The 16,059-nt window shown below is 36.7% G+C and overlaps 1 protein-coding gene across 2 annotated transcripts in view; it reads right to left on the bottom strand.

The window, feature by feature from the left end:
* Positions 1-16,059, bottom strand: part of brun (trafficking protein particle complex subunit brun) — a 452,915-nt gene that overhangs the window by 28,826 nt on the left and 408,030 nt on the right. For both annotated transcript variants that reach the window (XM_090414220.1, XM_090414221.1), the window contains one exon: positions 15,569-15,667. In XM_090414220.1, coding sequence (XP_090270346.1) covers positions 15,569-15,667 — 99 coding nt within the window. Of the gene's footprint in view, positions 1-15,568; positions 15,668-16,059 lie in introns of those variants that run through there.

Genomic DNA, 16,059 nt, shown 5'->3' with positions numbered 1-16,059 from the left:
TGTGTGTAGTATGTTGTATCTTCACCCTCTAGCACACCCTGAAGTGTGTATGAAGTTCCCTGTGACTATGACTTGGCCTACTATGGGCAGACAAGAAGATCTGTTAACATCTACCTGGAAGAACATAAAAAATACATTTGCTATCGTTATTGTGGCAAGTCAGGACTGGCAGACCATGCTTTGGTTACCCCTTCACAGAAAATTAGATGGAAAAAAATTAATGTGCTATTTAGAAGTCGTTACAGATATGAAAGATTATTTTTTGAGTCAGCCATGGCTATGAAGAAATCTCCTAACCTGAAGTAATATGGTTGCATTAATTTGCCAAAAATTTGGGAGACTGTTATCTTAAGAGCAACTCCATAATTTTTTTTTTTACAACATTAGAGGGCACCAAAAATAGGAGTTTAGGTCTTTTGTCCATTACAATTGTATTGTTTCACTTACTCACTGTTGCATATACATGCTGTGTTGTGCTTTGATGATGCTGATTTGAAATTCAGGAAAATATAAGCAAGTTAATAAAACTTATTTTTATAAAATAGTTTGTTTGGCATTGTTAATACCGTTAAAAATAAGTCATGAATAGCTAGACAATATGTAATAAAAAACCACGATCACCACTAGGTGTTAGTGTGATTGCTTATGTAGATATCTTCCCAAACAGCTAGTCTCCCAGATCTTTGGCAAATTAATGCAGTCATACTTGTTTGGTGAAGCGTTTTATAGCCAATGCTAATTCCAAAAATAGTCTCTCAGACCTATAGCAATATCCATGTTAAACCAATGTCTTCTTCCATTTAATCCTGTATAGTCTGCCAGTCTTGACTTGCCATACAGATGACTGTGGATGTTTTACATGAATACATGAAGGTAGCTGAATGAGTGGCTTGAAAGTAGCATGGAGGTTATTACATAGGCAAAGCAGATACTAGATCCAATATTATTTCAAAGCCAAATGTTTGGAAACTATGAAAGTTTTGTAAGTTGACCTGAGAGCTTATGAGAATACAATCCTCAGCATCTCCAAGTTGCCTTAGCATGCACTATTAAAAAACATGGGCACTGCCCAAGCATTCATATATTTGTCTTTAATTACTTTTATGCATGGAGAGTATGTTTGCAGAGAACTTTAGCTATTATTTCTGATGTACCTGAATATAAGTGATCAGAACAGTTTTGCTGTGATCTTGTGTGTTGATTATAATAAATATGGGGAGGTGGGAGTGCATGAAGTATTTTATATATTTTATAAGGATTTAAGCCATTGGCATAAAAAATTCTTAAAAAGGACTGTATGGCATTTGAACAAATAGTCCTGGCTCTCTGTATAAGTGTTTTCAGGATGCCGTGTGCTGGGAAGGGTGGTGGTGTGATTGCTTATGCAAATACCTTCTCAGTTAGTTTTCTATAAATGGAAAAGGATAACGAACCATTAGGTGGTTGTGTCACTAGTAAGTTGAGAAAATCTGCAGCCGATAGTTTGTTACTTTCTTTTTCTATTGTGAAATGCAATGCATCTAGTCCATCAGACCAATTAGCAAACATTGTTTACATAGTGTAGCCAAATTACCTGTGTTGAGTTGGCTTTCAAAATTGTTCCATATAAAAGTTGGAGATTGTGTGTGTGTGTGCGCGCGCAAGGGTGCATGTGTGAGGAGACTCACTGCGGTCACATTTAGCTGTTTATATTTTTGCTTTCCATAAATAACCAAAATAAATGGTGAATGTAAATAATTCAAATATTTCAGAGGAGAAATATGACTTAATGGGAGAAAAGGGAATCTGTCAAAGGTGCATTAGTAAACAATGAAGTAATGTCAAAGTTGACCATAATGTCAGAAATAGATGTAATCTAATTTGAGACTTAGCTGACTAAGTATTAGCTTAAACCAGAAACAAACATGATGAAATTGCATGCCAGCTAGGGCGTTGTTTTATTAAAAATGGTCCCATTGTTTTAGTCAGGGAACCAGGATGAACACAGGACACAGATGGCTGAACCATGAGAGGTAATTTGAGAATGACCATATTTCTAACATTTAAAGGAGTGCAAAGGGTTCAGGAAGTAGAGCCTTACTGGGCAGATGAAACAGACTGCTTTGACATATGTTGTGATTTTGGTGTGATTTTGGTTAAATGTAAGGAAGATGTTTCTGGTAGGAACCAGGTGACCATCCATAAATATACATATTTTTCTCATTGCTGTCACTCCCTGATGTTTCATTTCTGACCAGATCTCTTTGTCAGGTACATCGAGGAAATCCCACTTTGATATTACGCCTCTTGAAAAGTTGAAAGTTTTTTTTTTTTTTTTGGGGGGGGGGGGGGGTAACCATAATCAGTATTCTCCTGAAAATGTCGCACAAAATAACCTTTTCTGATTGTGTCTTAGTATGCTTTGATAAGTATATCTCCTGAATGGAAGAGGCTTCTTTACAGACTTTGGAGATCCAGTCAACCCTTCTAGATGAAGAAGAGTGACATTTTTCCAAGAGGACCATCCCCTGTTGAATGTATTATTAAGAAAAGTGGTGTACTACTGATTGCAGCCACTGATGTTTTCTGCTTCTTATTCTGATTTTCAGTTGGTGTCTAGTTTTGTGACATTCAGGCTTGCTGAGGGTCCCTGATAAATATGAGAATGAGAAAGTATTCATTCTCAGGAAGAGTTTAATTCACCACGAGAGCTCCCCACCCATGACAAAGCCACAAACGGTCACCCACTCACCAGCAAGCAATGACTATCTCAGGAGTGGAATGCCAGGTCTATTCTGGATGTTATATGAGCACCACAGCAAACCAGGACAGCAAAAGAGACTCAGGAGAAGGAGAATGAAGAATACACGAAGAAAAGCACAAAATAGAATAAGAACAAAAAAGGGCCAGTACCATCACTGGGAGGTTCCCCCTCCAACAGGAACAGGCGCTTCACACAGAGAAACATCCTGGTCAGAGGGGTTGAATACCAGATGATTGGAATACAACTCTGATAGTACCTATTTACAAAAAAAAAAAAAAATATTAAAATTAAAAATTAAAAAAATAATAAAAAAATGTGAGAATTAGAGAAATTTCCTACTCCTAGGAAAATTTATGCAAGCATACTTGAGGATAAGAAAAATTGTGAAGGGAAAATTCTGAGGAAAAAAAGGGGGCTCAGGCCAAATAAAGGTTGTCAAAATCAGATTTTATTTACAACAAACAGTTGAGAAATCCTGGAAATGTAACAAAGATATGTACTAGAATAATGTTCCAGAAACTATGATATGAATCATACAACAGAAATTTGAACATGGAAATATATCAAGTTCATTCCTAATAACTTCATTTTCAATATGATTCTGCCATTTATACTACCTGTTTGCTCCCTTAATTTTTTCAGAACTCTCATATCTGTAGTCAGCAATCTTTGATCAATTATTTCTGATCCAGCTCTCAGATTCATAGGTTAAAACTGGTTTGAACCACAGTTATTTTAGTTTTTAACAAATTTCTCTCTTATTCCATATAAATTTATTCAGTTGACTCAACCCCCCCCCCTGTATTGCAGCAGTTATTCAATTTAGTTTAAAGAATCCTGAAGACTTGTACTGGATTTATTTAGGAATAAAAGCTAAAAAATAAAGTAAAGAGCTGAGCTTAACCTTCAGTTTTGATATCAGCTTTAATGCTGCTTTCCTTCATGATGTGAACTATATTAGATGATGGATAACCGTGGAGATAGTGTCCAACCTTGTCTCACACCTGATCTTACATCAAATCATTTTCCTGTACGTCCTTCAATTCAAAATGCTGACTTACAACTCAAATATAGATTATTATTATTATTATTATTACCACGGGCTACTCCAGGAGTCCTTAGACTCATCGAGGGAGGCCCTAAACATCATGTTCACACAGCTGTTCAACATTCTCACAATATCTATCATACCTTGCCTTGAACTCGCTCACTGTCATAGCACCCACAACAGACTCTGGCAGCTTATTCCACTCATTTACCACTCTAAAAGTAAAGAACCCAGCTCTAACACCCCTGCTAACCACGCTCTTGCCCAGCTTCCATGGGTGTCCCCTAGTTCTCCCACCACCAGTCCTGATCTCAAAAATATCATCTGAATTAATCCTATAGAATCCTTTTAGCAATTTGAATGTCTCAATCATATCTCCCCTTTTCTGCCTATCAACTAGTTTCTGCAACACACAAATCTTCAACCTGTTCTCATATGGTTCATTCCATAGACCTGCTATCATCTTAGTCACTCGCCTCTGGATCCTCTCAACCTCCTCCCCATCAAGAAGGAACCGAGGTGACCAAATCTGTGCTTAATTATGCTTAATAGTATTCCATTTACACCATATAACTGTAGCATTTTGAATGGCTTTTCTCTTTGCAATATGTCTTTGTCACATCTATAAAACTTAAATACAGTTCTATATTATACTTCCATGATTAATCACTATTTATCTTAATGTAAAAATCTGATCCTGTAAACGCTATTTGGCCTGAACCCAGCTTGTTCTTCTCCAAGTTTCACTTTTACATTTTTTCTTATCCTGAAGTATGCTGGCATAATTTTTAGCAGGATTACTCAGTAGGAATATCCTCTGTAATTCTCTCATCCAATTTTCTTTTTCTTTTTAAACAGGTACTATCTAAATAAGGGTAAACAAAACTGAGATCATCCCAATTATCCTGTATTCAATCTTCTGAATTATGCTGGTGCTATAAAACTTTATACTTCAAATTTGAGCATTTCTGGTCAAATATCATCTACTCCAGGTATCATTCCAAATTTCAGGTTTTGATGTTTTCTACAATCTTACTAGTCTTAAAATTTTCTGCAGTTTCACCAGAAATTCCATTCACTGTTTTATTTTCTTTTTTTTTTATAAAGCTCTACTCCAGTCATCTGGAATTTGACCCTCTGATTAGAGAGTGAATTTCTGGTTAATATTGGAGTCTTGACAGAAACAGATTAATTGGGAGGAAATTTTGTCAGGAATTTTATGATGATGATGTTTTCTACATTCAGTAATGGTAGGCTTCTCCTGATGGCATTCCTATTGAATATTTTCTACCACTATTCTGTTATGTCATATATATCTCATATCTTTTTATGCGGTTTTTTTTTACACGATTTCAAAATAAAACGGTTTAGAAAACGAAAGCAATTATTTTTAACATTTCTGTTTGAATTCAGTTCTGTTAAAAAGGGCATTTCCTTTGTGTTTAGTGTTCAATATTACATAGTTATATCTTCCTTTTGCTGATCAATACTGCCTGAATACATCTTGTAGTTTTTATATCAATTATATCAGTGTGGTGCTTTTCTAACTCTTCTGTCAGTACTACTTATTTTCCATTGATACTTCTTATGATGATGATGACTATCTTCATTCAGTTGATGCTGAGCTGGAGTATGTTCCGGTAACTGAGTTTTCACTGTTCAACTTGGTTCCCTGAGGAAATCAATATGAACCTTGTTTAACTGATAATTCCCCATCTGGCATGAAATTTCATCATACTGTACCATTGTTTTGTTTTGGTTTAAGCCAATAGAGAATACAATTTGATTGGCTGAATCTGAAATTCAAAGCCCATTCTTGTTCATTCAGTACTCAGGTACACACCTTCCATTTTTAATTCCAACAGATCAAAATAGACAACGGAATTAGTAAAGCTGGCATGGTAGGAAGTCAGCTGACGGAATAAGAAAGAAATTAGTCAAAATACTAAATTGGCTGTACACAAGACAGCGGTCTTTTTTTTTTTACACGATTACACCAATTTTAACTTCTGAGAGCTAGGTTAGAAATAAAACTCCTGATCAAAGACTGGAGACCACAGATATGAAAGTTCTGAGAAAGATTAGTGGAGTGAACAGATGGCATCAACGGCAGTATCACATTAAAAATGAGGATATTAGAAAAGAACTTGCCATTGTTAGCATTCAGGAATGTGCTAGTGGAGCTAATCTCAGGTGGTATGGTCACTTAAACAGAATGGGGGAGAGAGAGAGAGGAAAGATTAGCAAAAACAAGTGTTCTCTGTCCAGTTGGCAGGAAAAAGACCCATAGGAAGACCAAGATATAGGTGATTTGATACAGTAAAAAGTGCCTTAGAAGATAGAAATATAAGATCTGATAGAGTCTAGTCATGAGAGATAACAGATTAATCTGGAGGAAAATTGTTGACCGGAAGTATTGGTGTAAATTTTTCATGTAGCACTGTCATAATTATCCTGTACACCTCCTGTGGGTACATATCAGGAATTTGATGATGATGATAATCCCCTTTGAATTTTTCAGTTCTAAAGGGAAAGATCCCCCTGTGTTGGGGCAAGTAGTAGAATACCCCAACCACACTCCTGCATATCGTAAGGGGCGATAAATGGAGACCCAGTCCCCGGGGTACAGCCGAGTCCTCTTTGGGAGTTGGGAGAAGGGCTAATCACCCCTCCCTGTAAAAATTATCTGATTACAGAAACTGCAAATCTGGATGAACAAATGCTCCTGGTGACAGACATGACTTGCAAGACCATAGAAGATGGTTATCTAGCCTGGTTTGATGCAGATAACATATATATGACACACCAAGGGGAAAACCTTTTGGAACCCTTGTTGCTGAAAGAGTCACTTATGAAGTCACAAAAAATTTTAAAGATTGGATCATGGAATGTCAGAACAGTGTACCAGGTAGGAAAAATTAGGCAGGTAACAAATGAAATGGATAATTACAAGTTAGACATTTTAGGCATCAGCGAACTCAGATGGACTAGTTTTGGTAGACTTATAACTAAAGACAGCAAGACAATTACTCCAGATCAGAAGAGGAGCATGAAAATGGAGTTGCACTAATATTGAACCCAAAAGTAACCAAAAGTCTGCTGGAAAGGGAACCAGTAAATGAGAGAATTATAAAAGCCAGGTTCTATTCAAAATTTATCGAACTTTCTGTTGTGCAGAAAGTTCGATAAATTCGAAATAAAATAATGCTTTCATGAACAACTCCAAAAGGTAATAAATTCTATTCCAAAATATGATATGATAATACTCATTGGCGATTTTAATGCATAAGTGAGTAAAAGGTCATGTGTAGAAGAAGACTCCTTAGGTTTCGGGGCTTGTGGAGACTGAAATTAAAGTGGCATGATGTTTGTATCCTTTTGTGAAATGAACAACTTTGTCATTGCAAGAAGTAAATTCAAGCACAAAGAAATACATAAACTGACTTGGATCGTGCTGAACGGTAGTACAAGAAACCAAATTGATCATGTTGCTATTAATAGCAAATTTGTAAGATCCATGCTTGATGTGAGAGTCAAACACTATAATGGCAGCAATTTCCACTTGGTTAGAGGGGAAAAAAAAAAAAACTTCCAATATCTTTCTCTAAATCCAGAGTAATTTAATAATAAGGTGAGACACCTTCTGGTAACTCTTATAGGTAAATATGACCTCTCCATTGCTTCCATCTTAGTATCATCACCTCTGGGTCTGGCTCCCACTGACAGGACCTCAATAAAGGTAGAAACTGGTCTGGGTAGTGGCCCTTCCCTTAATATATAGAATTATACAGTCCGCAAGGAGATATGCTTTGCATTATGGGAGATACTAAGACAAGTAGTGTGAGAGCTTGGTCCACCTTTACCACGAGTTGCCTCAGTCCTGAAGATACTTCAGGTGCAAACTTTGTTTGCTTACACTTGGATAAAGGATTAAACTAAATTTATTACAAAATAGTTACCACTTTAAGAACTAGAATTTTCATAAAAGACAAGTTAATTTTCCGACGTATAATAATAAACACTCATCTCATGAAACACATTGATTATCCTAACATCAGAATGAATTCTCCTTCTCCTGATGTGCAGAAGTTTTGAAGGGTCTTGCATCTGTGGGCGTAGAGTATACTGTTTACACTCAAAAGATTTCTTCCCATGTAGCTCCTATAAGGGAAGAAGTCTGTATCAAACCTCATTCAATCATTCTCAACCTTAAGTGATTGGGCACTACAAAAATGTTAAACAGGTTGATCTCTGCAATTTTTATTTAACAGCATTTGGCTTTCAGTCTCTGGATCGTCACACATACTGTGAATACATTCCAGAAATTATTTTTATTTTTAAATGGTATTTAAACCATCTTCTTTCATTCTACTTTGAACTCGTTTATTATCCAAGTCTGTTCTTCTATCAGCAAAAAGGCAGAACATTTTTTACTACAGTAAAAAATGAAGCATGGTATAACTGGCAAAAAACTAAGCAAAGCCTCATTTCTATAAGCTTCATTTTTTGAATGAACACAATGTCTGCAAAATGTCTCCAAAAACATTTTGTTTTTGTCAGGCCTAAATGAGAGTCATGCCTTCTGCACAGAGCCACTGGTTAGAATTTCTAATGTCTGTCTATCCTTACTTTCTCTTCTTCATTATTAAAACATTTAAGGAATTGAACAACGTAGTTAAGAATATAAATTAAATTATACTTTAATAAATATTTCCGATATTTCGGCAATGTCACTTTGCCATCTTCTAAAGGAACTTACAAAAAAAAGGCACGTGCACATAGGCACTACAACACAGTAACTGAGAATGAAGCTATTGTTCTCCTAAAAGTCCTGATGGTGCCCTCTAGTGGCTAAGTAGGTGTTCTTGGCCGTTGGGCTGAAGGTCTGCTGATGTAAGCCTCGAAAATTTTGGGGCAGTCGCATACAACCAAATTTGTTGAGGTTTGGAGAGTTTCTTAGGGCTGAGGCTGATTCCATAAATAGTCTTTCGAATTTGTATTTGCTATGGTGTATTACTGTAGCTTTCTTCCACCGTATTCTGTGGCATTTATCCAGAGCATGGTCTGCAAGACTAGAATGGCTGTACTTGTGAAAACGGATGTAGTCCTTGTGTTCAGAAATTCTGATATTCGCTTTCCTGCCTATTTGGCCGAAGTAAGACAGTTTTCAACTACAAGGGACCTGGTATACACCAGGTAGGTCTAGGGGAGGTGGTTGGTCTTTAGTGGAGTGGATAAGGGATGCCAATTTTCTGTAAGGTCTGTAACAGGAGGTCAGGTCATGTTTTTTTAAGATTTTTGTAATCTTTTCCGAGGTGCCTCGGATGTAGGGAATGGTGATGGATTTAGAATAATCCTTGTTGTTGAGGGGGGGGAAATCTGTGATTTGTAGGTTCTAATATTTTTTTGATTTTTTTTTTGGGGGGGGGGGGTGATAGCCATTGGCTGAGAAAGTGTTGAGGATGTGATTTAGTTCAGTGTTTAGGGCCAAGTCGTTTGAACATATTAGTTTAGCCCTGTTGTATAGTGTTTTCACCACTCCATATTGTTGTTGGGGGGGGGGGGGGGTTGTTGGTGAATGTATCTGCCTGTATGGGTGGGTTTTCTCTAAACTGAGAAAACCAAGGTTCCATTAGGCTGGCATGTGACTAGTGTGTCTAGGAAAGGGAGGCTATTGTTTTCCTCTTTTTCCAGGGGTGAACTTGATTCTGGGGTGTTGGTTGTTTAAGTGTGTTAAGAAGGAGAGGAGTGTTTCAGAGCCATGCGGCCAAATAGCGAACACATCATCAATGTAGCGAAGCCATATGGTTGGTTTTTGTGGGGCAGAAGCTGAGGCTTTTTCTTCAAAGGTCTCCATAAAGAAATTGGCCAAGGATGGGGTGAGTGGTGAACCCATGGCTGTCCCCTTTATTTGTTTGTAGAATTTTCCCTGCCAAACGAAATAGCCTGAGTTCATTGTGAACTGAAATAAGGCTGAGATATCGGGAGAAAATTTAACTTGGATTAGCTCTAAAGTTTCCTTGAGTGAGACATTTGTGAATAAAGAGGAGACGTTAAAGCTGACCGTTATGTCAGTACGTTGGAGTGTAAGGTTTTCTATGCTGGCTTTGAAGTGGGCTGAGTTTTTTGTGTGTGATGGTGTGTTGCCAGTATAGTGTGTGAGCTCTTTGGCCAAATGTTTAGCTAATTTGTATGTGGGGGAATCAATGCCATCCACTATGGGACGTAATGGCACATTTTCTTTATGTATTTTTGGGAGTCCGTAAATACGGGGGAGGGGGGGATATAGAGTTCAATGGCTTTAATCTGTTGGTAACTTCTACAGGCCAAGAAGTGACTTTCTTAAGGAGCCTATGAAGTTTTCTCATTTGAGAGTTGGTGGGATTGTATTCAATAGGGAGGTAAGTAGCCTGATCTAATAGAAGAGCATTCAGCTTACCTGTGCAGTCCTTTTGGTTAAGTACTACAGTTGCATTTTCCTTATCCGCTTTAGTGTAATTCTTTATTATTCCTCATTTCCTGTAGAGCTTTATATTCCTTGTTGGATATGTTGGTTTTTGGTGGTCTTGCTTTGGAGAGGACACAAGCTACATCCAGTCTTACACTGTTGGCGACTTGATGTGGAAGGTGGCGGATTCTGCGTTCGATCTGGATCATAATATCCTCACTAGGTATTTTATTGGGAGCAATGGCGAAGTTGTGGCCACGTGAAAGCACGTTGACTGCTTCAGCTTCAGGGTGACTGAGGAAAGGTTGATTATGGTGTTGGTAGCAAGTTTTGGAAAGACGGTAGAGTTCTTTTTTAATTTTTCGAATTTTTTTCATCTGTCGGCCTCGTATTTTTTCAAATTCTTTGTCTGCAGCGGTATGCAAGACGTCATGTAAAATTGACAAAAGTTCATAATTTAAAGTGCACGAAAGCTCATCTTCGACGGCACAAATAGCTTCGTTAATATCCGCTAAAAGAAACCGCGTGGCAGTGATTTATTCACGTAGCAACGCGTAGCTAGTGTGGTTATATATTCGGAGAGCTTCTTGTGAAACAAAATGGTGCTTGAATTTTATACAGTTCGGGATTACCTTATTATCCCGGCAGCGTTTCAGGAAAGTTAGACGATTTAATTGTCTAGACAGCTTCAACTTCAATTTACCGTATTGGCGGGCCTTCCGTGCGAACATATCTCCGTGGATGATGTTGATTCTCGTAGACAGGCTTACACGTTGGTTATGCATTATTAAAACATTTAAGGAATTGAACAATGTAGTTAAGAACATAAATTAAATTATACTTTAATAAATATTTCCGATATTTTGGCAATGTCACATTGCCATCTTTTAAAGGAAATTACAAAATCACATCCTCAACATTTTCTCAGCCAATGGCTACCCCGCCGAAAAAAATCCAAAAAATATTAGAACCTACAAACCACAGATCCCCTTCCACAACAAGGATTACTCTGAATCCATCACCATTCTCTACATCCGAGCCACCTCGGAAAAGATTATGAAAATCTTAAAAAAACATGACCTGACCTCCTGTTACAGACCTTACAGAAAATTAGCATCCCTTATCCGCTCCACTAAAGACAAACCACTTCCCCTAGACCTACCTGGTGTATACCAGGTCCCTTGCAGTTGAAAACTGTCTTACTTTGGCCAAACAGGCAGGAAAGCGAATATCAGAATTTCTGAACACAAGGACTACATCCATTTTCACAAGTACAGTGTTACGTTTATATTCTATTCTTATTTTTTCTTTATTATTTAATCTTATCTCTTATTCTAGTATATCCTTCCCTTCTAAAACATCCTATATTTATTCCGTTCTTTATTTAAATCTCCCCTTTTTAAATATGCAGTCCTATTGGCCTCTCTATAGTTTAACCACGTGTAGGTTACTTAGTATCTAGGGCTTTGTCCTTGTGTGGGACGTGACCATTAACACATCATCTGAGACAGTCCACCTGATAAGCATTGACAAATTTGTATTATAACTGCGCCAGCCAATACCGAGGATAGATGGGACTCTTACCCATGGCTCTCTCAGACTGATACACAATAATTAAACTATAATAAAATCTAATCTCTGTTCACTAAGTTCTTACATGCAGTCATGGCCCGCTTTGTTTAATCATACACGTGGGTTCTTCCCGCTAAGTTCGTTAATATTTTTATGAGTGGCTGTTTGAATTCATATACTAAAACAGATCAGGCAGTTACTGAGAAACATGTTTATTAAATAAAGAAATCATACAAGTAAGCATTACTACTAATTAATCTGAATTATTCTCAAGTAAGATCCTTGGTTCAATACTACTATACAAAATATATAAACAAACTTGCTTAGACCACCTCTATATGCAACTTAACATTATCTCAATAACATTTATTACACTTTCTACATTCACGTGGTCATTAGTTATATCATTCTACACATTGCTACTAATTCATACAGAATAAACTTGGCCTTGCTAGGCAGACAATTCTCAAACAAAATGGGCCTGTGCCAAGTTGTAGACAGTTCCTAAAGTTCCATAAAATGAGTCCTCTACACAAACGTTCTTAGGGAAATACACACACTTTCTTAACTGGGAAATATATCACAAAAGTCTACTTTACCGTCTCTGAAATGATACTCTGTCTTTCTTCTTGCCTTGTCTGGGCATCAAGGCTTCTTCAATGTGCTTCTCGTCTGGTCACCTTCGACAAACTATACTGCCAGATTTTTGGCAGGAAGGGCGATACGGCTCAGGAGCTAAGCCAGAGTGAACGGCATCTACTTGGTTCTTCTGTCGCACGACATCACTCAGCTATCCTAGTTCTTAGGAAATAGCTAGGCCTATTTCAAACGCTGCAGCAGATGAACCATACCTTCCAAGGCCAGCCAGGAACTTCTCCGTCGGTGCGGACTGGACCTACGTCCGAGAGGTCAGGAAACAGGAACCAAAAAAAAAAAAGCCTCGAGTGGGGGTTGCTTGACCTTTTTGTTTTCTTTCTCTTCTTGGCGTTTCTCGGCTATCACAATGCCCGCCAACACGGTCACGTGGGTTTACGTCATGGCGTCCAGCTCCCTCTATCACATCGCACGTGCACTTGTTGTGTTTTTCTTGGAAAGCGCTCTAGTTTCTCTTTCCTATAACTACTCCCCCCCCCGTATACATAACACAGGAGTTAAAGGTGACCCTTGGACTCTGGCTTACAGGCTTTGCTACTTTATAACAGATGAAATAGGGTTCTTAAATAAATTTAACAGCTTTAATTTCTTTATCTGACCCACATGCATTACAGGTTGGGTCTTACAATTTTTCTTTCATTTGTTATACAATTTCTTGCTCCTAATCTAGAGTTATATACATAAAATTACCTTTCCGGTATATAGCCAAACACACCACATTCTCTGCCTATGTTTAACTAAAGTTGTGTCCTGAATAATTCATGTTAAAACTTTTTTTTAGTTTATTCAGGACACAACAACAGCCATTCTGGTCTTGCAGACCATGCTCTGGATACATGCCACAGAATACGGTGGAAGAAAGCTACAGTAATACAATGTAAAAAAAAAAAAAAAAAAATCAGCTAATGCCTTTTTATTCCCATATACGGGGAGTAGGCGAGGTCATTTAGCCCTATCTAACTTTTGGAGACTGAGTGGGCAGTTCAATCTCCACTGGTACCAATCAGAGATAGATGGCCCAAGGCTATAGCTAATTAAGCGGTACACAGTGAAGAGAGATGGCTCAAATGTGCCACCATCTCGTGGTCCCTAACACAATATATTTAATGTCTGAAATAATGTGGGTTCTACGGTCGATTTTCTTGAATTTATGGGATGAAAAACCCGCTTGCCCATGCCAGAGATCGACAAACTCGGGAACCGGTCGAAAAAAGGCTTAGAAAAATTTCCTCTAGTCACCGACTAGACTCGAAACCAAGTCTTCCTTCGAGCAGCCAAACGCCGTGGTATGCAAACGCCACATCCACTGAGCTACACAGGCTCCGAATAATACACCGTAGCAAATACAAATTTGAAAGACTATTTATGGAATCAGCCTCAGCCCTAAGAAACTCTCCAAATCTCAACAAATTTGGTTGTATGCGACTGCTCCAAATTTGGGAGGCTTACATCAGCAGACCTTCAGCCCAACGGCCAAGAACACCTACTTAGCCCACTAGAGGGCACCATCAGGACTTTTAGGAGAACAATAGTTTCATCTCTTCATTCTCAGTTACTGCGTTGTAGTACCTACGTGCATGTGCCTTTTTTGTAAGTTCCTTTAGAAGATCGCAACGTGACGTTGCCGAAATATCGGAAATATTTATTAAAGTATAATTTAATTTATATTCTTAACTACGTTGTTCAATTCCTTAAATGTTTTAATAATTTCTCTTCTTCATAGGTTGATAGTTCTGCAAAAGACAAAGTTGATCCCCTAACATCAATCAATCAATAAAAACATTCTCCTCCTAAATTCAGTTTCTCAGTCAATGCCCCCCCCCCCCCCCCCATAATCTTGAATAAAGTGAGGTCAGGAAAATATTAGCCACCTTTATACTAAAAGGTCTTCTGCATTGCGATGTTTAAGGAAAATGACAACATACACCAAATAATAACTAAGGGTTATTATATATAATAATATATAGATAATAATATATTATATATAAATATATATATATAGATAATATTTAATTATTACTTCTTATATTTTGCTGAAGTTAAATCAGCATCTTCATGGATTAATACACTTGTATTACACACAGACACACTTCAGTAATAAAGATGGGAGAGGAAAGATTAGCAAAACAAGTGTTCTTTGCCAAGTTGGCAGGAAAAAGACCCAGAGGAAGACAAAGATGTAGATGGATTGATACAGTAAAAAGTGCCTTAAAAGACAGAATATATAAGCTGATAATATTTTAATCTTGACAGTTAGATTAATTTGGAGAAAAATTTTTGATAGGAAGTTAGTAATGGTGTAACTTTGTAATAGTAATGTAGTATTACTGTAATTATCCTGCATTCTCTGAAGGTATATATATCATCAGGAATTTGATGATGACCTACTAAAATAAATCGCAAGATATACACGAGAACAAAAATATGAGGTTGAGGGTAGAAATATCACTTATCTAGCACAAAGAAAGAACATTTGACTTCAGCCATGGGAAGAAATGAAGGGTCAAATTGATTTCCAAAAAAAAAAAAAATAAATAACAATAATAAACACATAAAAGTTAGAGTTAAAAGAATGCTACTATTTTCTTTTTGGAGAAAAAGAGCATTAGAAAATTTACATACATATATTTTTTAAAATAAATTTATCATCTAAGATTGATGCAGCAAATGCAAAGTGAACTGAGAATCATAGTAATGTAACATTTTAAATCAGAATTGCATATCAATTGGTATTAACAGAGTTCTTGATTAAAAAATAAATAAATGTATTATTCAGCAACACTGCATGGTTTTGCTATTTATTTATAAAAAAAAGTGTGAAAGTGAAAAGAAAAATAAACAATTAAACAGTTTTTAATTTGTGAATAATTTTATAGTTCTAACCATCAAAAAGCTGAAAGATTACACATAATTGTGATAGTTACTATGGAAATCTCTGAACTATTAGTGCAAAACATAAAAGATATTCCTTTATAATACAAACTGTTTTGAGCGATAATCATATTTATAAACTAACATCCGGGCATATACAGAATTTCTGAGAATAAAAAAAATAGAGATATAAATGCTACTAAATTAAGTTGAAAATAAATTTATTACATACCAGACATATTGTAAATTGTGACACTTATTGTAACTGGTTCGCCAACTAAAAAAGTAAACTCCTCATCAACTTTGAAAAGTTTATTGTTGAGCAAAATATCTGAAAATGAAAATATCAATTATTTAAATAATAAGCAACATTCTAAACATTTTTAATGCTATAAAAATGTGACTAACTTGTTTCATATTTGAATCACACTTGTATTTTATAAACTTACTCATCAATCTGAAGATCCTAAAACACTTCCGATGGTAAGCTGATGTTCTCAAAATGAGTTGTGTAATATACACATGCTTACAGGATAGATATTATTATTATTATTTCTGAGACTTCTCCATAGAGTCAAAAACTCATCACAGGAGACCCAATGTAATCACTGTTCATTATACCTCTCCTTGAACTCATTCACTGATGGAGTAATCACAATCACCTCTGACAATCCATTCCACTCATTCACAACTCTCTCCAAGCAAAATATCTAATCCCAATAT

The sequence above is a fragment of the Typopeltis vanoorti genome, chromosome 25, assembly GCF_054136105.1.
Source record: "Typopeltis vanoorti isolate ZY-2024b chromosome 25, IOZ_Tvanoo_1.0, whole genome shotgun sequence".
In the NCBI taxonomy this organism is placed as follows: Eukaryota; Metazoa; Arthropoda; class Arachnida; order Uropygi; family Thelyphonidae; genus Typopeltis; species Typopeltis vanoorti.
The sequence above is the reverse complement of the archived record's forward strand: the minus strand, read 5'-3'. Positions and strand labels throughout refer to the sequence as shown.